The 25,235-nt window shown below is 40.5% G+C and overlaps 1 protein-coding gene across 3 annotated transcripts in view; it reads left to right on the top strand.

The window, feature by feature from the left end:
* The window catches only part of SHCBP1L (SHC binding and spindle associated 1 like), a 37,751-nt gene extending 13,178 nt beyond the window's left edge, over nucleotides 1–24,573 (top strand). For all 3 annotated transcript variants that reach the window (XM_045298278.1, XM_004706686.2, XM_045298277.1), the window contains 5 exons: nucleotides 9,159–9,264; nucleotides 15,309–15,462; nucleotides 20,966–21,216; nucleotides 23,169–23,291; nucleotides 24,201–24,573. In XM_045298278.1, coding sequence (XP_045154213.1) covers nucleotides 9,159–9,264; nucleotides 15,309–15,462; nucleotides 20,966–21,216; nucleotides 23,169–23,291; nucleotides 24,201–24,452 — 886 coding nt within the window. In that variant the 3' untranslated portion in view covers nucleotides 24,453–24,573. The remainder of the gene's footprint in view (nucleotides 1–9,158; nucleotides 9,265–15,308; nucleotides 15,463–20,965; nucleotides 21,217–23,168; nucleotides 23,292–24,200) is intronic.
* The last annotated feature ends 662 nt before the right edge of the window (nucleotides 24,574–25,235 follow it).

Raw genomic sequence — 25,235 nt, 5'->3', positions numbered from 1 at the left:
GTGAGCTGAGAGGTCAAGTTGGAGAGCTGAATCGAAAGGAGGCCGGAGCGGAGCGGTGAAACCACGGCAGGACGGAGTGTCTTGCGAGGCTCGTCCGTGGGCTGGGCTGGCGGGAGGAAGAGTCTGCGGGCTTACAAGTAGAAATGTGCTCAATGGAAATGCGGAGATTACCAAAGCAAAAGGGAAAACACAACAAGACATCCGACAAGGTAGTTGTAATGGGCGTAGCACGCATCAGAGGGATGAATGTTAGAATTTGGAAAGGGAGAGCAAATGGAGCAGGGAAAGAGGTGAAGCCATAGTGGGTGAGAATTCTCCCAAGTGCAGACCAGGAGCACACGCAGGCTAACTGTGGAGAGGGCCGCCCTCCGCAGGCTGGCCGGCATCGCCGGATGGAAGTGAGCAGGTGAGGCGGGTCAGAGTCAGGCTGCAGAAAACAAAAGACAGAGTGTCTGGAAAAGAGTCCAGATTTTAAAAATACCTTACATCATGGGGGACAAGAATAAGAGGGTCAACAGGTTTCTTGTCAGAAACTCCATAAGCAAGATGAGAATGAAGTCAAACCCTAAGAGTGTGGGGGTGGGGGGGGTGGCAGAAGGAGAAGTTGGACTTCTCTATCAAGTGAAAGGGTCCTTCGAAAGTGAAGCGGACACACAGACTTTGTACGGCAGACAGAAACTGTGGGGACTTGTCACCAGCAGACCGACACTACGGGAAAGCCTCAAAGACGTTCTCCAGGCAGAAAACAAAAGTCAGCTCCACGTCAAGGGAAGACGGTCAGAGAAGAAATAGCTGAGCGACCAACCCACTTTATTTTTCTTCTTCTTAGCCTAAAGTATAACTGTTTGCCAGCAATAAAGTATTGCACAATGATAGCATATGGGCACGTGACGTGGATGACAGCAGTGTCATAAGGGACAGGAGGAAGCAGTGGGGAAGAAGTGCCTGTTCTACATGTGAACCCCAAACCAAAAGCCACCCCCTGCCCTGGAGTCCATGAGGACTCATAGTGACCCTGTAGGACAGGGTAGAACTGCCTCGGTGGGTTTCTGAAACCATAACTCTTCACAGGAGTAGAAAGCGCGTCTTTCTCTTGAGGAGCGGCTGATGGTTCCAAACTGCTGACCAGGCAGTTAGCAACCTAACTCCATAGCCCCCATGCCACCAGGCTTCCTGCTCTTGAACTCTACTCACTGCCTTTAAGTCAATGCTGCCCCCTAGTGACGTTCTGTGGGTTTCTGAGTCTGTGACTGTTTTCAAGAGTAGAAAGCCCATTCTTGCTCCCACTGCTGAGTATGCAGATCACAGCCCAATGCGCAACCCCTACCTCAGTGTTATTTGAACTTGGTGGTTAGATTCCATCGAGTCGACCCATAGCAACCCTATGCACTGCCTGGTCCTGCACCAGCCTCACAATTTGAACATTGGATTTATTAAAAATGTATACAGCAGAATCTAAAGAAAACCCAAAAATATTTTAAAGGATATATAATTGCCATATTGAAGAGAGGAGAAAGATGGAGTCACAAAATGCCCAATTAAAAACAGAGGCAGAAAAAGGGAAAACTAAATAAGTGGCATGAATGGGAAACAGTTACAACTTTGGTAGATATTAATGCAACTATGTCAATAATAAATTTAAATTTGAATAGCCTAAAAATACCCGTCAAAAGATAGAGAATAAATTAAAAAAGAAGGCAAGACCCATCCAAATTTCATTTATAAGAAATCTAATTTAAGTATAAAGCCCTAAATCTCATTCACGGACATCAAGTTAATTCCCACGCACAGTGACCCTATAGGACAGAATAGTACTGCCTCTGTAGGTTTCTGAGACTGTAAATCTTTATTGGAGTAGAAAGCCTCATCTTTCTCCCAAGGGGCAGCTGATGGTTTGAACTGCTGGTCTTGAGGTTGTCAGCCCAGTGGGTGACCCACTACTCAGTCAGGGCTTCTCAAGTCCCCAACAGGTTCACACAAACAGAGTCAATTAATCTTTAACAAAGCCATAAAGGAAACGAAATTGAGAAAATATAGTCTTTTCAACAAATGGTGCTGAGAACATTTGGTGATCCATATTAAAAACATACCTAGACATAGGTCTTGACCCTTTCAAATGATGGATTCAAAATAATCCATACACTTGCACATACAGTACAAAACCATGAAATTTCCAGAGTAAAACCTAGGAGAAAATCTAGATGACCTTAGGTTTGGCATTGAACTGTAGACACAACGAACGCCAAGTACATGATCCGTGAAAGGAAACATTGATAAGTTGAACTTTTTTAAAACTGAAAACTGTCCTGCCAAAGACTCTGTTAACAACAAGATAAGACAAGCCACAGCCTGGAGAAGACGTTTGCAACACACATATCGGATGAAGGTTTTATAGCCCAACGATGCAAATCGCTCTTAAAATTCAACCATAAGAAAACAACTCAATCAAAAATGCCAAAAGATCTTAATGGATATACCACCAAGGAATATATACAGATGAGAAAAAAATATGGAAAATGCTTAACATCATTTGTCATAAATCAACCACCAGTTGCCCTAGAGTGGATTCTGCCTCCTGGTGACCTTAGGTGTGCTGAGTAGAGCAACGTTCATAGGGTTTTCAAAACTACTTCAAAACAATGTGAAGCAGCCTGTCAATCAAGCCTTTCTTTCAAGGTGCCTCTGGGTGGTTTCCAGCCACCAGCCCTGCAAGCTTCTACTGCCCAGGGACTCCTTGTGCATCATTAAGGAAATGCAAAGTTGATCCACAATGAGATGCCACCACAAACATATTGGGACGGCTACACTGAAAGCCACAACAATAGCTGTCAAGGATGCAGAGTGAAAGGGACTGGCGGAATGAACATGGTACACCTATGTTGGAAGACAGTTACTTACAAAGCTATGTGGATGATCCAACCATTGTACTGATACTCGAACCTGAAATATGAACTGTTATGTTCACACAAAAACCTGCACGCAAATAAAAATCAGTAAGAGAGCACGGTGTACAATTTGTGTGTCAATGACTTCGATCACATCTATGAAGTGCACAAAATTCTAGAAAGACAAAAGCTACTCACGAAGAAACAGAAAATCTGTGAGGGCCATAATACAAAAAGAGATTTCATTAATAAGCAAAAACTACCCACAAAGAAAATCTCAAGACGAGGTGACTTATCAGTCAATTCTACCAGATGTTTAAAGAATTAATTATTACCAATTCTTCACAAATTCTTCCAAGTAATCAAGAGAAGGGGACATTTCCCAAATCATTCTATGAGGCCAGTACTAGCTAGACGCCAAAGCTACACAAAGACATCATCATCAAAGAAAACCAAGCACTAATATCCCTTATGTATGCAGACACCAGAGATCTAGCACGTTAAGCCCAGCAACATATGAAGAGGATCCGGTACCACAACCAGTGGAATTTATCTCAGGAATGTAATGTCCATTTAACAAATAAAAAGTAACCAAATTAGGGGCAAAAGCCACATGATCATCTCAATAGATGCAGGAAATGCATTTTACCCAACACCCTTTTACGATAAAACTTTCAATAAACTTAAAATGGAAGGGAACTTCGCCAACCTGTTAAAGCCCATCTTTTTATTAAAACAAACGAACAAAACCCTCAACTAGCAAACTAGCATCGTACTTAGTGGTAAAAGACTGGCTTTCCTCCCTTGAGGTCAGGACCAAGACAAGCACATCAACTCTCACTACTTCTGTTCAAAATGTACCAGAGGTTCTAAACAGGGCAATTCAGCAAGAAAAGGAATGAAGAGGCACCGATTGCAAAGTGAGAAGTAAAAGCATCTCTATTTGCGTATGTCATCTTGTATATAGAAAATCTAATCATGAAACACCTCTCAGCAATAAAAGGAGCACATTGCCGAGGCATGCAATAACATGGCTGGATTTCAAAATTAGGTTGAGTGAGAGAGGCCAGACAGAGTACACAGTGTATTACTATATAGCACCCTTATACATTCCCCCAAAAGGGAGATACAGTATGCTGGTAACACAATCTACGGTTGCCTGAGAAGGGGTTATAAGGGAGTGCCTGCAAAGATACATGAGAGGAGTTATCAGAGTGATGGAAATGTTCTATACCTTAACTGTGATAAGAGTTAAATGGGTCCATACATCTTGGACCACCCTTTGCCTGTCTGTCTGTCACTATGATGACTTGTGTGATGCTAGGAGCTGTCATTGGTATTTCAAACACAGGCAGGGTCACTCAAAGTAAACCGGTTTCAGCAGAGCTTCCAGACTAAGAACAGACAATGAAGAAGAAACAGGATGCTCATTTCAGAGGCAGTAGCTCCTGAGAATCGTATGCATTGCACTGAAACATTGTCAGATACTGAGCACCTATTGAACAGAAGCAGAACATTGTCAGAGATAGTGCCAGAAGAGACCCTCAGGGCAGAATACACTCAAAAATTAGAGATGACTATAATGGCGTGTGTAGAGTAAAGCCCTTGTAAGTAAAGCCTTCAGGACCTTCATTGGCTCATGGGCACAGCTCAGAAAAAGAAGAAATAGCTGAAAATATCAATCAATAGTCGGAACTTGCATTGTATGATGTCTAAATCTAGGAAAACTGGAAATTGTAAAAAATGAAATGAAGGTATAAAGATCGATGTCCTAGGAGTTAGTGAGACAAAATGGGCTGGTTTTGGATTTTTGAATCAGAGAATCATATAGTTTACTGTGCTGGGAATGACACTATCAAGATGAATGAGGTTGAATTCGATGTCAACAAGGACATTTCAAGATCTATCTTGTAGTACAATGCTGTCTGTCATTGGATTATGTCTATCCGCCTTCAAGGAAATTCAATAAATACAACTATTATTAAAATGTATGCACCAATAACAAAAGCTAGCAATGAAGAAATTGAAGAATGTAGTCTCCCAAAGTCTTCAGGCAGAAATTGACCAAACATACAATCAAGATGTATTGATAATTACTGGTGATTGGAATGCAAAAGTTGAGTAGTTGGAAAATATGATCTTGGTGGTAGAAATGAAGCTGGGGATCACATGATAGAATTTTGCAAGCCCAACAACTTGTTCATAGCAAACACCTTTTTTCAATAACACAAATGGTAGCTATATACATGGACTTCTCTGGATGACATACACAAAAATCAAATTGACTATCTGTGGCAGGGGACAATGGAGAAGCTCAATATCAGCCTCTAAAACCAGGCCAGGAGCTGACTGTGGAACAGACCACCAATCACTCATATGTAAATTCAGATTGAAACTGAAGAAAATTAAAACAAGTCCACAAGACAACCTTGAGTCTATGCCATCTGAATTTGAAGAATATCTCAAGAAAAGATTTGCTGCATTGAGTTCTAATGACAGAAGAGGTGATGAGCTGTAGGGTGACATCAAGAACATCATTCATGAACAAGCATGGGCTTATCAAAAACGGGAAAGACAAGATCAAAGTGGGCGTCAGCAAAGACTCTGAAACTGGCTCTTCATCATGGAGTAGCCAAAGCAAGTGGAAGACTAATGACGTCAAAGAGCTTCTGGGAAAGACAAAGTCAGATATTATAATGAAGTGTGCAAAGACTAGCGTTAAAAAACCAAAAAGGAAGAACATGCTCAGCATGTCTTAAACGGAAAGAATTGAAGGGAAAAAAAGTCAAGCCTCAAGTTGAAGTCCTGAAAGATTCTATGGGCCAAATATTGAATGATGCATAAAGAAGCATCAAAAGAAGATGGAAAGAATACATAGACTCCCTGTCCATGCTCAACCATTTCAAGGGGTGGCATATGTCAAGAACCAATGATACTGAAAGAGGAAGTTAAAGCTGTACTGAAAGCATTTGCCAAAAACAAGGCTCCAGGAATTGATGGAATATCAATTGAAAAGTTTCAACAAGCTGAAAGCACTTACTCATCTATACCAGGGAATTTGAAAGACAGCTACTTAGCTAACTAGTAGAAGAGATTTTTATTTGTGTCAATTCCAAAGAAATGTGGCCCAGGAGAATGTGAAAATTATAGAACAATATCATTACTAGTATACACAAATAAACTTTTGCTGAAGATCATTTGACAACGGTTGCAACGGTACACTGATAGGAAACTTCAAGGGATTGATGCTGGATTCAGAAGAAGATGTGAAATAAGGACATCACTACTGATGTCAAATAGACCTTGACAGAAAGCAGAGAATACCAGAAAGATGTTTATTTGTGCTTCGTTGACTATGCCTAGGCATTTGACTGTGTGTGGGTCAAGAGGCAGTTGTTTGAACAGAACAAGGGAAAGCTGTACGGTTTAAAATAAGGAAAGATGTGCATCAGGATTGTATCCTTTCACCATACTTATTCAATGTCTATGATGATGAAATAATCAGAGAAGCTGGAGCTGAAGAAGAATGTGGCATGAAGATGGGAGGAAAGCTTATTAACAACCTTCATTGATATGCAAATAGCACAATCTTGCTTGTTCAAAGGGAGGAAGACCTGAAGCATTTGCGGATGAAGATCAAGGATTGCAGCCTTCGGTATGAATTACACCTCAATGAAAAGACGACCAACATCCTCACACTTGGACAAATGAGTAACAGCATGATAAATGGAGAAAAGATTGAAGTTATCAAGGATTTCACCTTGCTTTGATTCACAATCAGTGCTCATGGAAGCATCAGTCAAGAGATCAAAAGACACATTGCATTGGGTAAATCTGCCCTACAAGACCTTTTTAAAGTGTTGAAAAGCATGAATGCTACTTTGAGAACTAAGATGCATCTGATCCAAGTCCTGGTGTTCTCAGTGGCCTCATATGCATATCAATATTGGATATTGAATAAGGATGACCATGTAATTATACTGTTGGTGAAGAATAAAGAAAGTACCATGTACTGTCAAAAACAAACAAAATCTTAGAAGAAGGATAGTCAGAATGCGCCTTGGAGGCAAGGATGGTGAGACTTCATCTCATATACTTTGGATAGTGTAGCAGTTACATAATCTGCTGTCAACTTCAGGAAGGGGTAGAGTCTAACCATGTCAATCAGGTCATAGCCAATGAAGCCTCTATGTAGATATGGCCTTCTCCCAAGGATTCTGGGAACTCCTGTCTTCCTCTCTGGAGGCAGGACACATACTCTCCCTGCTTGATCTTCCTGCTGACAAGCCACATGGAGCTACACTGATGGAGCCAGAGCCCTGGAGCTGGAGGAGCCATGTGAAGACCCACATCAGCGCTGAGATGCTTCCACCACCACTGGATCTACAAGACTTTCCACCCCCTGGCCTGTGATCTTCCTGCATTCATCATCATTGCAAGTGTTGTGTGAGTCTGAAGAGGAAGTTATAGACTGGTATCAGAAATATGGGCTAATATCAGACTTATGGACTTGATCTGTGCTGGGTTAGGATGTTTTCCTCAATATACAATTGCTTTTTTATATAAAGCTCTTACTTATACACATATAAGGGTCTATGAATTTGTTTCCCTAGTCAACCCGGACTAACACAGGCACATTGTCAAGACAGACCAGTCCCTGGAGAAGGACATCATGCTTGGTAAAATACAAGGGCAGCAAAAGAAGAAGAAGAAGACTTTGACAAGAAGGATTGACGCAGTAACTTCAACAATGGATGCAAACATAAGAACAAGGGTGACGGCAAAGGAAAAGGCATTGTTTTGTTTCATTGGAAGCAACTCAATGGCCCTAACAACAGCAATATGAATTTGTGAAAACTCACAGACCCAGTTCACATAAAACAAATGTCTTTTATATGTTATTCCTTAGAAACTTTGATTTTTAAAAATAACTTCTATACATCTTTAATTTTAAAGCTAGGATTGCAAATAAACTAGCGTGGTGACCTCTAGAATGTCTAGGATGCATTACTCTGAGCACCTGGTAGTCTGATCTGTGGTGGGGAAAAAAAGTATGAATCGGTCCCTATTTCCCAAGAACAAAACCACCACTTACTTAAATAAATAGGTCTAAAAATGCTGAATGGGCTTGATTTTGAAATGTTCAATGAAACCGTTGCTTCAAGAGTTAGGCTAATATATCCAAATTCAGATTTTTATAACCTGCTTAGTAAATTCTTAGAAACATTTTTCTGAACTCTTAAACTTCACAGAGATGTTTTATTCTTGAGATATAATCTTCCAAAACATGGGCATTAGTGTTATCAGAAAGAATAGCATTTGGACTCTTAAAAACTTAAAATAAGCAGCCATCTAAGTGAAGTGGCAGCTAAACCCACATGGAAGAAGCACATCAACCTGTGTGATCAAGGGATTGTAAATAATAAAATCCAAGATTAGAGGAGAGATTTAAATGAGAGCTTAAATTCTGAGCGTCCAGCTTGCTTGACAGGAAACCCCACAATCCATCTAGTCCTCAAGAGGATTAAGCCCCCATTGGTGTCTCTGGGACCATTGACTAGGAATTAGAATACACCTTGCCTTCAGACTCAGAAAGTGAATTGAATGCAGATATAGTTAAAGTCACTGCCTTAAGCACAGTCTTAGAAACCCATAAGGCTTTTCTACCCTGTCCTGTAGGGTTATTATGAACAGAAAGAGGTTAAATTTTAATATCTGTTCGTTTATTTTCCCTTTTGTTCCATTTTGAATTTGCTCTAGTTTTTATGAGTCTCTGCTTTTTGGGGGTTGAGATTTTCTGTGTTTCATTTTGTTATTGTTGTTGGGAAGAGGTGTTGTATGATTTTCTTTATATAAAATCCAGGACAGGTAAATCCACAGAGACAGTAACTAGATCTAAAGCTTCAGCAGAGGCATTCTTATGCCGCAGTAGCAGAGAACAATGACCTTTGCTTTGTGTGAACTTACAACTCAGTGGTTTTTGAGAACATATTTAAGATCTTTTACTTCAGTTTTGGAAGGCTGAGATGGCTGAGGCCCTGGATTGCAGTTAATGACTTTCAGATGTCCAAGTGAAAGCCATTAAAATGAAAATGTTTTAGAGTTCAAGGCCTTAAACATTAAGCCCTTCAAAAATATTTTAATCACTACGTTGTTCTTAAGGAACTTATAACTAATAAATTAACAATGTTTAGTAGCAAGTTTTTATTTTCTAAGTAAATGTAGTTGAGTCTTTTAAATGTGAATTTAATCATAAAATGTTTCTAACTATAGAGTTCATGGACCTTTCTTTCCAAGAATTCTGAGACGTAGGAAAGGAAAAAGAGACTTTGGGAAGACCATAACACACATTGTAGCAAAAGTGATGACTACTGAAATGGTAAGAAATACATTTTATTCTTATGCATTCATTTAAATTTCAGCTGCATATAATAATGACATGCGCTCTTTGAAGGGATGGTTCTCATCAGGCCCATTAGTAGCTTGTTTTTCCCATTGCATTCAGCTCAGTGATCGTCCATTGTGCTTGTTAGATGCTGTCGAGTCCGTTCCTGCTCACAGCAACCCTCTGTACAACAGAAAACGACACAGTCCAGTCCCGCGCCATCCTCACAACTGGTGTCAGGTTTGAGCCCAGTGTTGCAGCCACTGTCTCAGTCCACCTCTTTGAAGGCTTCCTTTTCACCCCTGCCCCTCTATTTTACCAAGAATGATGTGCTTTTCTGGGGACCGGTCTCTTTTGATAACATGTCCAACGTATGTGAACAAAGTCTCTCCATCTTCACTTCTAAGGAACCTTCTAGCTATACTTCTTCCAAGACAGATCTGTCTGTCCTTTTGGTAGTCCACTGGTACTTTCAATACTCCTTGCCAGCACCATAGTTCAAATATATCAATTCTTCCAACTTTCTTTTTTTTTTTTTAATCATTTTATTAGGGGCTCATACAACTCTTATCACAATCCATACACACACCAATTGTGTAAAGCGCATTTGTACATTCATTGCCCTCATCATTCTCAAAACATTTTATTTCCACTTAAACCCTCGGCATTAGATACTCATTTTTCCCCTCTCTCCCCGCTCCCCCCTCACTCATGAGCCCTTGATAGTTTATAAATTGTTATTTTGTCATAGCTTGCCCTGTCCAACATCTCCCTTCACCCACTTTTCTGTTGTCCATCCCCCAGGGAGGAGGTCACATATAGTTCCTTGTAATCGGTTCCATCTTTCCAACCCACTCTCCCTCTACCCTCCCAGTATTGCCACTCACACCACTGGTCCTGTAGGGCTCATCCACCCTGGATTCCCTGGATTTTCAGTTCCTATCTGTACCAGTGTACATCCTCTAGTCTAGCTAGACTTGCAAGGTCGAATTCCTGTCATGATAGTGGGAGCGGGGAGGAAACATTTAGGAACTAGAGGAAAGTTGTATTTTTCATCATTGCTACATCACACCCTGACTGGCTCATCTCCTCCCCATCTTCCAACTTTCACATGCACAGGTGGAAATTGAAAATATCTTACCTTGGGTCAAGTACACCTTAATCCTCAAGAATGGCCTATAACATGTAAAAATTGTCAACAAATCATTGCCAACAGATGCTCGCCAGGCATGCTAGTTGTGATGGGCAGAGTACAGGACATGTATGAAAAGACAGCATTGTGGGTGATACAGAGTTGAGAAAGCCCCACAGTCTTGCTTCTTCATACAGGCAAGACATTCATTAAAGTATGGTGGAGACGGCCACATAAACAGGCGATTGCAGCTACAACATAAATGCTGTGATAGGACATGTACAAGATGCACATATGACAGATATGTAAGTCAAACGTAGGAATTCTAGCAAAGCTGATTGGCAGAAATAACTCACCTGACACCTGAAGGATGAGTATAAGTTTAGCTAGTCCAAGAAGTTAGAGTCAAGCCACAGAATAAATATTTCCATTCACTTGACCTTTCAGAATCTCACATCTCTTTCCTTGAAATATTTTCTTCATCTTACCTTTTGCTATACTCTCCTGGTATTATAGATGAAATTATGCTCACCCAAAATATATATATGGTAAATTTCATGACATTCATTACAAATCCCTTATGCTCACCCAAAATATATATATGGTAAATTTCATGACATTCATTACAAATCCTGCAGCCCTCTATGCCTGTGGTTTGGAGTTCTGGTGGCCACGGCTGGTAAGTGCTGGACTGCTAATCTCAAGGTCAGAGATTGAAACCACCAGCCATTCCTCAGGAGGGATGTGAGGTAGTCTCCCATAAAGACGAACAGCCGATGAACCCTATAGAACAAAACTATGAGTTGGACTGAACTTGATGGCAACAGCTTAGGTTTATGACTGTGATTACTGTGATTACAAACCTATTTGAGAATGGGTTGTCCTTTATTAGGGTGAGGAAAGATTTGTGTAAGGTGTGCCTTTAGTCAATCTTTGAGATAAAAAGAGATTAAACAAGTGAGGAAAGAGCAAAGTGGGATAAAATACTAATACATGCTAAGGCAGGTGGAGGTCTTCAAGAAGCCAGGAAGTACATTGAAGAGACCAAGATCTTTCCGCAGAGCTGACAGAAAAGCTTTACAGTACAGTTGGAGCTCAGAATTCAGACTTACAGCTCAAAAATACTTTTTTTCCCCAACAACATAAATGGTAACTATGCAGATGTACCTCACCTTGTGGAATAAACAGGAATCAGAGAGTTGATGGAGAAGCTCAGTATCATTGGTCAGAACACAGCCCAGGAGGTCAACTATGGAACAGACCATCGATTGCTTTTATTCCAGTTCAGATTGAAGCTGAGGAAAATTAACACCAGTCCATGAGATTCAAAGCATGACCTTGAGTATTTAAACAAAAACAAAATCCAAACCTGCTTGCCCTCAAAAGCCACTTCAGATATCCTCCTGAATGTAGAGGTCATCCTAAAGATAGATTTGACAAACAGAGCAGTAAAGGCCAAAATCCAGAGGAGCTGTGGGTTGGCCTGGAGGACATTACTCACAAACCAGCAAAATGCCATTAAAAAGACAGAATAGAGAGAAAAGACCCCAAAAAATCCAGAAAAGACTCTGAAACTTGCTCTCTGAAAAAAAAACAAACATTTGATTGTGGGTTGAGTGACCATTCATAGAGCAGGGAACCAAATTGGTTTCCCCTTCAGTAATCTAAACACATTTGTCTCAGGACATGGACTGCAGCCCCATATTGTAACACCCTCATCCCACTCCCGGTTTCCCTTCTCGTTCTTTCAACTTTCTTTTCCATTCCTGCCTTCTGAGCTTTGTTTCTGCCTTTTGTAGTTCCATGGTTAGTTGTAGGAGTCTGGGTGGCATAGAGGATTCCACACTGAAATTGCTGAGCAGAAGATCAAACCCATTAGCTACTCCACGGGCTGTCTGTGCCTGTAGAGAGACAGTGTTGGAAACCCAAGGGGCAGTTCCACTCTGTCCTGAGCCACTGCGAGTCAGACCCATTTGATGGTCGTGAGTTTTTAAAAAGACTTTTTCTGAGGAGTACGTTTCCCACAGGCATCGTTTACTCACTTTTTAAGTCTGTCTATTGTTGGGCTGAAGGGGGGGGTGATCCCTCAGGTTGGGCTCAGTTCCAGGGTTGAAGGACACCTAAGGGCTGTAGTCTTGTAGATTCGACTTGTCTTTTTCCGACCAGCAAGTCAGGTCCTTTTTATGAGTTTGCATTTTGATCTGTATTTCTACCCCACTCTGCCCAGCGCCCTCTAGTGTGATGGTGATCAGAGTGGTCAGTAGTGAGAGCCAGATCGTTTTTCTGCTCTCAGGCTAGTGGAGGCTGCGGTTCTCTCGGTCCCTAGTCCTTTGAACAAATTGTTTCCTTGAGTCTGACTTTCTCCACTTGTCCTTTTCTTTATTCTGGACAGTGAAAGGCCAATAGTTGCATCTTCTGTGGCCCTCACACCTTTCGAGACACTCGTTGCTAGGCATCAGAGTAGTGAAGCGTGCCCCTGATCACAGAGTAGCTAGCGTGAAGGGAAGAAACGATGACACGAAAGGGCTGAGCAGGAAAGTTCAAAGGGTCACTGAAGACCAAGTATTACAATGCAATGTACAACCACTTTGAGTTAGAAAATTAAAAGGGGAAAGAACTCAGGCATATTTCAAGTTGAAAGAACTGAAGAAACATTCAAATTTTGAGTTGCAATGTTGAAGAATTCTATGGGCAAATATTGAATGCTGCAGGAAGCATCAAAAGGAGATGGAAGGACTATATGGAGTCACTTCACCAAAAGAATGAGTCGATGATAAACTATTTTAGGAACAGATGGTATTGGAGGAAGAAGTCTAAGCTGCCCTGAGGGCAATAGGGAGAAACAAGGCTCTAGGAGGTTATGGAATACTAATAAACATGTCTCCACAAACCGAAGGGACACTGAAGATGCTCACTCATCTGTGCTAAAAACTTTAGAAGCAGCTACCTGGACACCTGACTGGAAGGGAGGCATATTTGTACCCATTCCAAGGAAAGTGGTAATGCGACAGAATGCAGAAATTCTGGAATACTATTAATATTACACATCAGTAAAATTTTGCGAAAGATAATTTTAAAGTGGTTGGAGCAGCATGCTGGCCAAGAATTGCCGGAAATTGGGTTGGAATCATAAGAGGATGTGAAGCAAGGGACTTAATTGCTAATGCCCAATCGATTTTGGCTGAAAGCATAAAATACAAGAAAGATGTTGGCTGTGTTTTATAAACTAAACAAAGGCATTTGACTGGGTGGATCATAACAAACTATGGGTCACAGTTCAGAGAATGGGATTTCAAAGTGTTTAACCAAGTGGCAGTTGTTTGAACCGAACAAGAGGATACAGAATGGCTTAAAATCAGTAAAAGTGTGCATCTGGATGATATTCTGTCACGATGTGGATTCCGTCTGTACACTAGACAAAAGCTGAAGATGGCTATACGTCACTGTGCCAGTGCACCAGCCTTCACCAGTCTGCAGTCTATCAGCTTCTTCTCGTCACTGTTCAATCCACTTCTCTCCTTTCCTCTCACGCTCAGGATGATACCCTGTTTCATTGTCTTTGTCATGGAGGTGTCCTGGGTGGCATGTCTGCCTCATCTGTCATTTTGACGTTAGTTCCTGTCATTTGATTACTTGACTGCTGCTTCAATGAGCGTTGACTGGGGATCTAAGTAAAGCAAAACCCCAGGAAACGTCAACCTTTCCTCCATTTATCATGATGTTGCCACTCTTCCTATCACGGTAACTTTCTCGCCTCTTTTCCAGTCCTCTTGCAAATTGTTGGTGTTTTTGTTTTTAGCTTCAGTATATGAAATTCTATAGATTCCCCCAAATTGTAAGGCCTGTTTGAATTAAAGAAAACAGAGTTGTATATTGAAAATAATAGGAGGTTTGATGCCACCCAGACCTGGATTCCAAATCTATTCACCAACTTAGTGTCCTTAACAAATCTTTTTTTGCCCTAAGGTGTATATATAATTTATTTTGGTGTTGGTGAGACTATACAGCATGGAACATAACCCCAAAGGAACAATTTCTACAATGCATTACTTCCCTTGAGCTGTATAACCATTCTCACCGTCTTTTTCTGAATTGTCCCTCTCCGTGAGCATGCACTCACTGCCCTCTGAAGGTCGTCTCTAATCACTGGAGTTCCTATTGGCAGTTTGATTCCACAGAGCACAGTGCTTAAAGTGGGTGCTCTTTCTTAGTTAAGCAAAAATAATGTTTGGTTCTGGACAAATCATTGAATTTCACTGAGCTTCAACGTCCTTAACTTGTAACAGAGATAATACTTTAGCTCAAAGTACCACTGTGAGGCTTCAAAAAATTCTTTTTCAAATTCCCTGCCATTGAGTCACTTCTGATATAGCTACCCTACAGGACAAGGTGGAACTGCCGCTGTGGGCTTTGACCCTACAGGCCCATCAGACAGGTTAGAACTACCCCGTGAGCTTCCGAAAACTGTCGATGGGAGTAGAAAACCTGGTCCTTCTCTCTGGGAGCAGCTGGTGGGTTCCCAACGGTTAATCATTAGGATCACAGCCAACTCACAGCCAGCAAGCACACCCCAGATTCTATCTGTAACTCTTGCTGCAGCTTTTTCCAGCAGCAGAACTCCACGCTGGTCCTTTCCAACTGCTGGCTTTGCGGTTAGCAGCCCAACCAGTGAGTACTCTACTACGTCCAACATGACGCTCTGGCACCTACCTCTAACTCGGTAAAATGATTAGTGATTCTAAGAAAGAAAATTTCATTGTATCATTACTTTAACTACTGGATGAGTACTTTGAGTATTGAACAAGCAAATCGCTAAATCTTTGGGGAAAACAGATTACCACCAAAAGGAGTAGAACTGAAACGACTGGTTCAGTTTAACCACTTGTGAAATTCACCTTCTTTTCAGGTAAAGGACCTGTCTTCAGACACACTTCTCCAGCAGCATGATGATTTGGACTTGGCTTTGGATAGCTGCTACAGTGGAGATACAGTAGTTATTTTCCCCGGAGAATATCAAGCTGCAAATCTTGCTTTGTTGACTGATGACATCATTATAAAGGGTTAGCAGGACATCATTTGCAATTGTCTTAAAGCTACATAAAATGGATGGCTTATAGAGTGTTAACATGTGTGGGAATTATTGGAATGAGAACAGAGTTTCACAAAAGAAATTCCTTGTATGCTTTTTTTTTTTTAATCATTTTACTAGGGGCTCATACAACTCTTATCACAATCCATACACACATCAATTGTGTAAAGTGCATTTGTACATTTATTGCCCTCATCATTCTCAAAACATTTTCTCTCCACTTAAACCCCCGGCATTAAGTCCTCATTTTTCCCCTCCATCCCTGCCCCCCCTTCCCTCATGTGCCCTTGATAGTTTATAAATTGTTGTCCCCCAGGGAGGATGTCACATATAGTTCCTTGTAATCGGTTCCCTCTTTCCTACCCACTCTCCCTCTACCCTTCCTGTTTCGCCACTCACACCACTGGTCTTGTAGGGCTCATCCGCCCTGGATTCCCTGTATTTTCAGTTCCTATCTGTACCAGTGTACATCCTCTGGTCTAGCCAGACTTGCAAGGTCGGATTCGAGCCATGGTAGTGGGAGCGGGGAGGAAACCTTTAGGAACTAGAGGAAAGTTGTATTTCTCATCGTTGTTACATCGCACCCTGACTGGCTCGTCTCCTCCCCGAGACCCCTCTGCAAGGGGATCTCCAGGGGCCTACTAATGGGCTTTGGATCTCCACTCCGCACTCCCCCCATCATTCACTATGGTAAGATTTTTGTTCTGATGATGCCTTATACCTGATCCTTGTATGCTTTTTAAATTAAAAATTTACTACAACACTTCTCTTATTGCCATCGACATCTCTACTTTTACCAAAGCTACTTTTCTCTTCTCTGTTCCCACTGTTCTTCCTATGACTTCAGAAGGTGTGAGGTTGCAGTAAAACATACTCAGGATTTTCCCAGAAAGGCTAATTCTCAAGCAAACTTACTAAAATGGGAGCAGAAAATGATATATCTAAGTTTATTTTAGATTCTCAAGATATTTATTAACTGTAATTTTCCACTTTCACTTTAAAGTAAGAGTATTACCATGGCCTGGTCACAAGAAAAGAGCAGGTTGATTAAATTTTGTTTATTAATTAAAAAAACAACAAAGCCACATTTTCACTAGGTTTTGATGGTTGCAATAAGTATGTTTTCAACAGTTTATTGGCATGTAATTCACATATCATACAATTCAATCGTTCAATCACAAGAGTTGTACAATCTCAAAAGTTCAATTCAAGAGTTGTACAATCTCAACCTCTTCAAATCAATAGTACTTTACAGTCTATGTCATAGGATGTTATTGATATTATCAATGCAATCACCTTATACCCTAAGGGGATAATTGACAGTTGTTTTCCTTTTTTGTCTCTCTCCCTCTCTCTTTTTTTTTTTGGTCGTGAGGAGGGTTGTTTTGTTTCTTTGTTTTGTTGTTCTTGTTGATTCTGGCTTTTGTTTTTGTCATAATACGAGCGCCAAAGTAAACCAGAGTCATTCAGAACCTGGTGACAAACAGATGGATTCTGGGCTCCCATGTAATTCTAGTCCCAATCTAAGGACAGTTAAGTCTTAGAACCCGGTCCTGCTGGATACTCGCCTTCATGGGGAGACACTGAAGGGTGCTACAGCGAAGCGTGCAGAGGACAGGATTGGACTGGACTAGTGCTGTCCCTGTTAGGGGCTGTCCAGCTGGTTCCAGTTCACAGCAATCCTGTTTACAAGAGAACAAAACGGCTCCCAGTCCTGCGCCATCTTCACAATCGCGCTTCCGTTCCAGCCGGTGCTGGAGCCACCGTGTCAGTCCAGCCTGTCCAGGGCCTGCCTTCCTCGTTTTCACTGCCCTCCACGTTCCCACCCAAGCATGACAGCCTTTCCCAAGGACTGCTCTCTCCTGACAGGTCCAACTTCCCTGAGACAAAGTATTGCCATCCCTTGCCTCTAAGGAGTACTCTGGTTGTCCTTCTTCTAAGACAGACCACTCGGTTCCTTTGGCAGTCCATGGTACTTTTAATATTCTTTGCCAATACCAAAGTTCACATGCATTTTTGTTTTGTTTTTTCCTTCGACCTTCTTTATTCAATGTCCAACTTTCACATGCACGTGAGGCCATTGAAAACACCTTGGCGTGGGGTCAGGTACGTCTGCGTCTTCAGAGTACCAGCCTTGCTTTTCAAGACTCTAAAGAGGCCTGTGCAGCAGGTTTACCCAGTGAAATCCATCGTCTGATCTCCTAACTGCTGCTTCCATGAGCACTGATTATGGATCCGAGCAAGATGAAGACCACCTTTTCACTTTTTATCACGTTGTTAGTAGTTTAGTCCAGTTGTGAAAATGTTGGTCTTCCTTACATTGTTATGATACACACAGGCAGCTTCGATCCTTGATCTTCATCAGCAAGTGCTTCAAGTCCTTCTCACTCTCAGCAAGCAAGGCTGTGTCATCTATATATCACAGGTTATTAATAAGCCTTCTCTTCTAATCCTAATACCACATTCTTCTTCATACAATCCAGCTTCTCTGATTATTTGCTCACCACACAGATTGACTACATATGTTGAGAGGGTAGAACTGTGATACACACCTTTCCTGATTTTTTCCCCCAATTTAAAAAAAAATCATTTCCTGATTTTAAACCATGTACTATTTCTTTGTTGTTTGCACAACTGCCTCTTGATCCATGTGCAGCTTCTGCATGAGCACAATGAAGTGTTCTGGAATTCCCATTCCTTTCAAGGCTATCCATAGTTTTTTATGATCCACACTGTAGTAGTCGGATGATTTTATGTCAACTTAAATTGTATGAAATTGTAGGGGTGAAACCCAACCTGTCAATAAGGTTATATAGCCTGATGCTGCCTCCCTGGGGATCTGACCATCTTATAAAGGAGAAACTAGGAACTTCCCTCTTTGTCCCATTGCCTTCCTGCTTGCTGGGACTCTACCTGGCCCTGAGAGCTGTCAGCATCCTATCATGTTTCTAACAATCTTGGACCCATGTGACTCTGCACCCACAGGATTGTGACCTACCTGCATCCCGTTTCAGCTTTTTGAATCATCAGCCTGAAGTCATGTGAGTTTGAAGAGGCCTCCAGCTAGCTTCCGACCCATGGACTTAAATTGGACTGGGGTGCTTTCTTGATATAAAATTATCTTTATATCAAAATTACTGCTTGATATAAACTCTTTCTTATATACGAGTGAAATTTGTTTCTCTAGACAATTTGTGGCCTAACACACACTCACACAGTCAAATGCCTTTGCATAAACAATGAAGCACAAGTGATCATCTTTCTGATTTTCTTTGCACTGAGCCAAGAGGCATCTGAGATCAGCAATGATATCCCTTGTTCCATGTCCTCTTCTGAATCTGGCCTGAAACTCTGGCAGCTCTTAATCAATGTAATGCTACAATTGTTGTTGGGTGATCTTTAATAAAATTTTACTTGCATGTGATATATTGTTTTATAATTTGCACATTGTTGGATCACCTTTCTTTGAAATGGGTACAAGTATGAATTTTTTCCAGTCAGTTGGCCAAGTCTCCGAAATTTCTTGGAACAGACCTGAGTGCTTCCAGAGCTTCATCAGCTTACTGAAACATTCAATTTCAAACATCACTTCCTGGACCCTTGTTTTTGGCTAATTTTTCAGCACAGCTGGAACATCTTCCTTAAGTACCATTGGTTCTTGCTTGCTCATATGCTACCTCTTGTAAGGGTTGAATATTTGACTAATGCTTTTTGGTACAGTGACCCTGCATTCATTCCATCTTTTGATGCTTCCTTCATCATTCAATATTTGGCCCATAGAATCCTTCAATATTGTAACTTGAGGCGTGAATATTTCAGTTTGTTATGCTGAGCGCGTTCTTCCTTTTGGGTTATCTAACTCTAGGATTTTGCATATTTCATTATAATATTGGACTTTTTCTTCTTGAGCTTCCCTTTGGAAATTTGTTTAGCTCTCTATCGTCATTTCTTCCATATACTTTAGCTGCTCTATGATGAAGTGCACGTTGCAGAGTCTCTTCTGACATACACTTGGATCTTTTTTTCTTTCTTTCCTGCTTTTTAATGACCCTTTGCTTTCTTTATGTCTGATGTTCCTGATGTCTTCCCACAGTTCATAAGATCTGTCACTAAGTACTCAGTGCTGCACATCAGCTCTGCAGATGCTCTCAAAATTAAGATGGGTAGTATTTTGGTTCTTGTGGACTTGTCAATTTTATTTCTGTATATTCCATTTGGAGAAGTTCACCTGTATAGTTCTTTTTGTTGCTGGGAAAAGGTATTTGAAATGAAGAAGCCATATGTTGGCCTTGAAAAATGTTGTCATTCCATCGCAAGCTTTGATTCTATTACTAAGGCCATGTTTTCCAACAATTCTTTCCTCGTTGTTTCCGACTTTTGTATTCTAATTGCCAATAAATACACCATGATTGCAATTTTGATCAATTCCAGACTGAAGAAATTGGTAGAATTCTTCATCATCATTTGTAGAATGTCTACATCACTAGCTTTAGTGGTTGATGCATAAATTTGAATAACAGTTGTGTTGATTCTATTTCTTTTATGGGGCTAGACATTATTCTATCACAGACAGCACTACTGTATTTCAAGACAGATCCTGAAATGTCCTTTTTGACAATGAATGCAGTGCCATGCCTCTTGATTGTGTCATCCCTGGCATAGTAAACAATACAATTTGATCCAAAGGGACCGATACCAGTCCATTTCAGCTAATTCCTAGAATATTTCATTTTTAATGACTTCCATACTTTGTACATTGCAAGTTCTCATTATTAACTGATGTTTGCAGTTGTTTCTTCTCATTTTGAGTTGTGCCCCATCAGCAAATGAAGGTCCCCAAGGCTTTACTCCCAAAGACATTCTTCCATGTCCGTCATTATGATCGTCTCTGCTTTGAGAAGGCAGCTCTTGCTCAGCTATTTTGAGTGCATCTGACCCGAGGGGCCCATCTTCTGGCCCGATCTCTGACAGCGTTCTGCTTCTATTTATTCGGTTTTCAGCAACTGACAACGTTTTGATGTTCTCCATAGGGTTTGCAGTGGCTAACTCCTCTGAAGTGGACAGCTTATTCCTTCATCTGTTCTTAGTCTGGAAGCTTTGCGGAAACTTCTTCATTTTGGGTGACCCTGCTGGTATTTGAAATACCAGTGATGTAGCTTTTAGCATCACAGCAACACACAAGCCACCACAGTACGACAAACTGACAGAGAAGTGGTGGAAAGTACAAATGAGTATATTGAAAAAAATACCATAGTAAATTTAGTTGATAATAAACTTTTTCCATCATGCTAGCAAAATAAGGACAAAGACTGTTATTAGTTAAGCATGTATTTAGTAATAACTGAATGATTTATATCATGCTAAAATTATGTGAAAAGAAAAATCAAAAAGTAGTCAAGTATTGTTCAATAAATAAAGGGCTTTAAGATTTGGGATTACTTACATAATTATGTATTTTTGTCCCTATGAATTAGGAGTTGGAAAGAGAGAGGAAATTATGATCACTTCTGAACCTTCTCATGACAGTTTTGTGGTATCCAAAGCTGACAATGTGAAACTGATGCATCTATCTTTGATACAACAAGGGACCGTGGATGGCATTGTGGTGGTAGAGTCTGGCCACATGACTCTAGAAAACTGCATATTAAAATGTGAAGGAACTGGAGTATGTGTCCTTACAGGGGCCGCTTTGACAATTACAGACAGCGAAATTACTGGTGCCCAGGTATTTCAAATTAAAAACTAAAAAATTTTATGATATCTAACAATGTTGAATGATATTAATATGCAAAAGATAATTTCTTTCTTTGGATCTTTGGATTGAATTAGAATCACAAGCTTAGAAACTGATAAAGAAAAAAAAAGTGGGGAAATAGATCTATGTACATATATTTATAGGTTTAGTATTAAGGAAGCAAATAGACATTGGGCCTCTACTCAAGTACCCCCTCAACACAAGAACACTTTACTGGCATTCCATGATGCTCACCTTCCTGACACAATAGCTAAAGACAAAGTGGGTGCATAAGCAAATGAGGTGAAGAAAGCTGATGGTGTCCAGCTATCAAAACATATAGAATCTGGGTCTTAAAGGCTTAAAGATAAACAAGCAGACATCTAGCTGAGAAGCAAGAAAGCCCACATGGAAGCACACCAGCCTGTGTGATCATGAGGTGTCAATAGGATCAGGTATCAGGCATCAAAGACCCAGAGCAAAATAACATGTGAATGAGGGGAGTGCAGAGTGGAAGCCTAAAGCCAGTCTGTAGGCAACTTGGACATCCCCTTACAGAAGGGTTGTGGGAAGAAGGCAGGCCAGTCAGGGTGCAGTATAGCACCAATGAAACATAGAGCATTTCTCTGGTTCTTTAATGGTTCCACCCCCCCACCACACACTATCATAACTCTAATTCTACCTTACAAATCTGGCTAGACCAGAGCATGCACATGGGTACAGATAAGAGCTGGAAACACAGAGAATATAGGACAGATAAACTCCTTGGGACCAATATTGAGAGTAATCATACCAGGGGGGTAAGGCTAAGGTGGAGGGATAACGGGAACCCATCACAATGACCTACCTATAACTCCCGCACAGGGGGATGGATAACAGACAAGGGGGTAAAGGGAGACACCAGACAGTGCAAGATATGAAAAAATAATAATTTATAATTATCAAGGGTTCATGAGGGAGGGCGGGGCGGGGGAGAGAAGGGAAAAATTAAGGAGCTGATATCAAGGGCTCAAGTAGAAAGTGCATTGAAAATGATGATGGCAACATATGTACAAATGTGCTTGACACGGATGGATGGATGGATGGATGGATGATGAATTGTATGAGCCACCAATAAAACAAAAGAAAAAACAAAGTGAGGACAAATGTAAGGGTGGCCAAGTACATTTTGGTCTGGTGAACTGCCTCCCTCTAAAACAAAACAAAGGAAAACAGCGAACCCACTGCTATGAGTCAGTTCTGACTCATTGTGCCTGTGTAGGTTTTCCCAGATGCCCTCGGCTGTGTCCCATGAAGAGGTGGGAGGCTTTGCGTTTACCTAGACATAACCAGGCCAATGCTTACCCAACAGCGCCACCGGGGCTCTTTACTGAAGTCCAAAGAAGGAGGTAGTAGTTTTGCCGTAGGAATCAGTGGCAATATGGCAGATCATGAGTTTATTAAATTTATTTTTAAACATACTTATACTAAAAGGTATTGGGTTAAGTCTGACAGCCTCTCATGACATAATAAACACGAATATGCTCAAATAGCAATCAAAGTTTTACCACTACAGGAATGGAAAACTGCAATTAAAAAAAATTTCCTTGATTTCCACTGAGAAAATAAGCCTTTAGCAGCATCCTGAAAGGTTTAGTTGGAAATTTCTTGGCAAGGTATTAGATTTGCTTCCAGAGATTTATTTAGGTCAGAGAGCAAGGTAATGGACTATTTGACCTCAACTTTCAATTTTGGCTTACTGAGTCGCTAACACCAGTGATAACTATTTATAGTTTTCGATGTCCTTAACATAATCTCTACAGGAAGTTGTTGCATACACTATGATGTCTTTTTAAGTGACTGAAATGCTGGTTGCTAATATAGAATTATAATTTCCAAGACTAAGGAAAAGCATGGAGCTATTTGGTGAGTATGTTGTAGACCATCTACTTTTACTTTACCAGGGTGCGGGTGTGGAGCTCTACCCTGGGAGCATGGCCATTCTGGAAAGGAATGAAATCCATCACTGTAATAACCTCCGGACCAGTGACTGCTCGCAAAGCACCTTAGGCGGAGTTAATATGAAGGTATGCTCATCTCTCTTGGTAGAGAAGCACACAGTATTGAAGTAATTAGTGCAATAGGAAAAAGACATGTCCAATTTAACCTTTATTATTCAGTGATTTCATATCTAATAAAACTATCTGAAAATATTCTATCATCATTGATTTGGAAAAGAGCAACCATACAAGTAGCAATTAAATATGATTAAAATGATGAGGTACGATTTTTTTAGTCTTTAGATTTAATAGATTAAACTTAACTTCTAAGCAAATAACCTAAAATCATATTCCATTTCAGGAGGGCTCATTTTTCTAACAAGCTACTGTATGACGCCCATCCTGTTCATCTGTGGATGAGCAAGGGAAAAGTATTGCAGGTGTTTCATTGATAAGACGCGTAGAAGACAAGAGAATAATATATTAAGAAGTCTTTCATAATTGTATAAAAACTTTAGGCTAACCAACGAAAGCATTCACTATAAGACCGAATAGGTCAATTGCCTTCCAATTCCTTTGTTTTCCCCAAAACTTAACTTCCAAGGCCCTTCGCTAGGCTTGCGTGGTTACTGTCACTTTACCCCGTGACTCGTTTGCGTTGAATTTTTATTTTATGTACGTATTTTATCTCCTCAAATAGACTATTTCATCTCCTCAAATAGACTACACACTAAAGGCAGATGATTTACAAGGGGGCTTGCAAAAGTTTTGGGAAAACGCAATATCACGAAATTTTTCAATGAACTTTTGGAAGGTGGCTGTGTTTACATGAACCCATATGAGGAAATCCAACTGTGTTTAACATTGAAAGAGTGGATGTAAAGGAAGCCATTTATTTCCTCATGAATAAGTTCTAGAGTAATGTTTAATAAAGTGTTCAATATGACCTTTCTACTCAACTTACTGAAGAACTAATTTCTTGGAACTCTTTACTAGGTTCTCCCAGCACCCAAGCTGAAGATGACTAACAATCACATCTATAACAACAATGGCTATGGCGTCAGCATTCTCCAGCCGACGGAACAGTTTTTCATTGTAGCAGAAGATGCAACCAACAAAGGGGCTGCCTCCGGAGACAAAAAAGATGAAACTATGCTCTCCAAAGTGATGCAAAACCTGAATCTGGAAATGAATAATAATAAGATAGAAGCCAATGTAAAGGGGGATATCAGAATAGTCACAAGTTAAAACGCGCTGTTGTCTATTTCAGATAGTTGTTTACGAAGTAATTTTCAAATCCCACAGAAATGGTGGTTTTCATGAAATTCAAAGCTTATTTTAGAAATAAATATAGAAAATTTTCATTGTATGAACCATCTTCATGTATTCTTTTAAATAGCTTTAATGAGATGCAATTTACATGCCATAAAATTCATCCTTTCACAAGTGTACTACTCAGTGGCATTTATTACCTTTTTAGTATATAATATAACTATCCTTATTAACTCAGGAACAAATGGCCTGGTTAAAGCATTCAGCTGCTAACCTCAAGGTCAACGGTTCAAACTCACCCAGGGTCTCATAAGAGAAAAGTGTGGTAGTGTTCTTCCATCACTATTACAACCTTGGAAACCCTACAGAGCAGCTCTACTGTCTTCTAGGGCCATTTTTATTCTGAACCAACTTTGTGGCAATGGGCTTATTTGGGTTTTGTCTAATAAAAGGGGTCCTGGAGTGAAGAAAATGATTAATGCACTCAGCTACTAATCCAAAAGTTGGAGGTTCTTGTCCACTCAAAGGTGCCTCAGAAGAAAGTCCTGGTGATCTACAAAAAAAGTCATCAAAAACCCTGGGAAGCAGTTACTAGTTTAACACACAGGGAGTTGTCTTCAGTTAGAATATCGATGCAACAGCAACTTATTGTGTGTGTCCAATAAAAATCTGGTGGTGTGTAGCAAGTAGATCAAATTTATTTACTTACATGATCATTCTTGTTCGTTCCCAGATATTAGTACCAGTAACCAGAATAAT

Source organism: Echinops telfairi, unplaced genomic scaffold (assembly GCF_000313985.2).
Source record: "Echinops telfairi isolate 266 unplaced genomic scaffold, ASM31398v2 ScPeMD7_7424;HRSCAF=8462, whole genome shotgun sequence".
NCBI classification, from domain to species: domain Eukaryota; kingdom Metazoa; phylum Chordata; class Mammalia; order Afrosoricida; family Tenrecidae; genus Echinops; species Echinops telfairi.
This window is presented reverse-complemented; position numbering and strand designations above follow the sequence as displayed.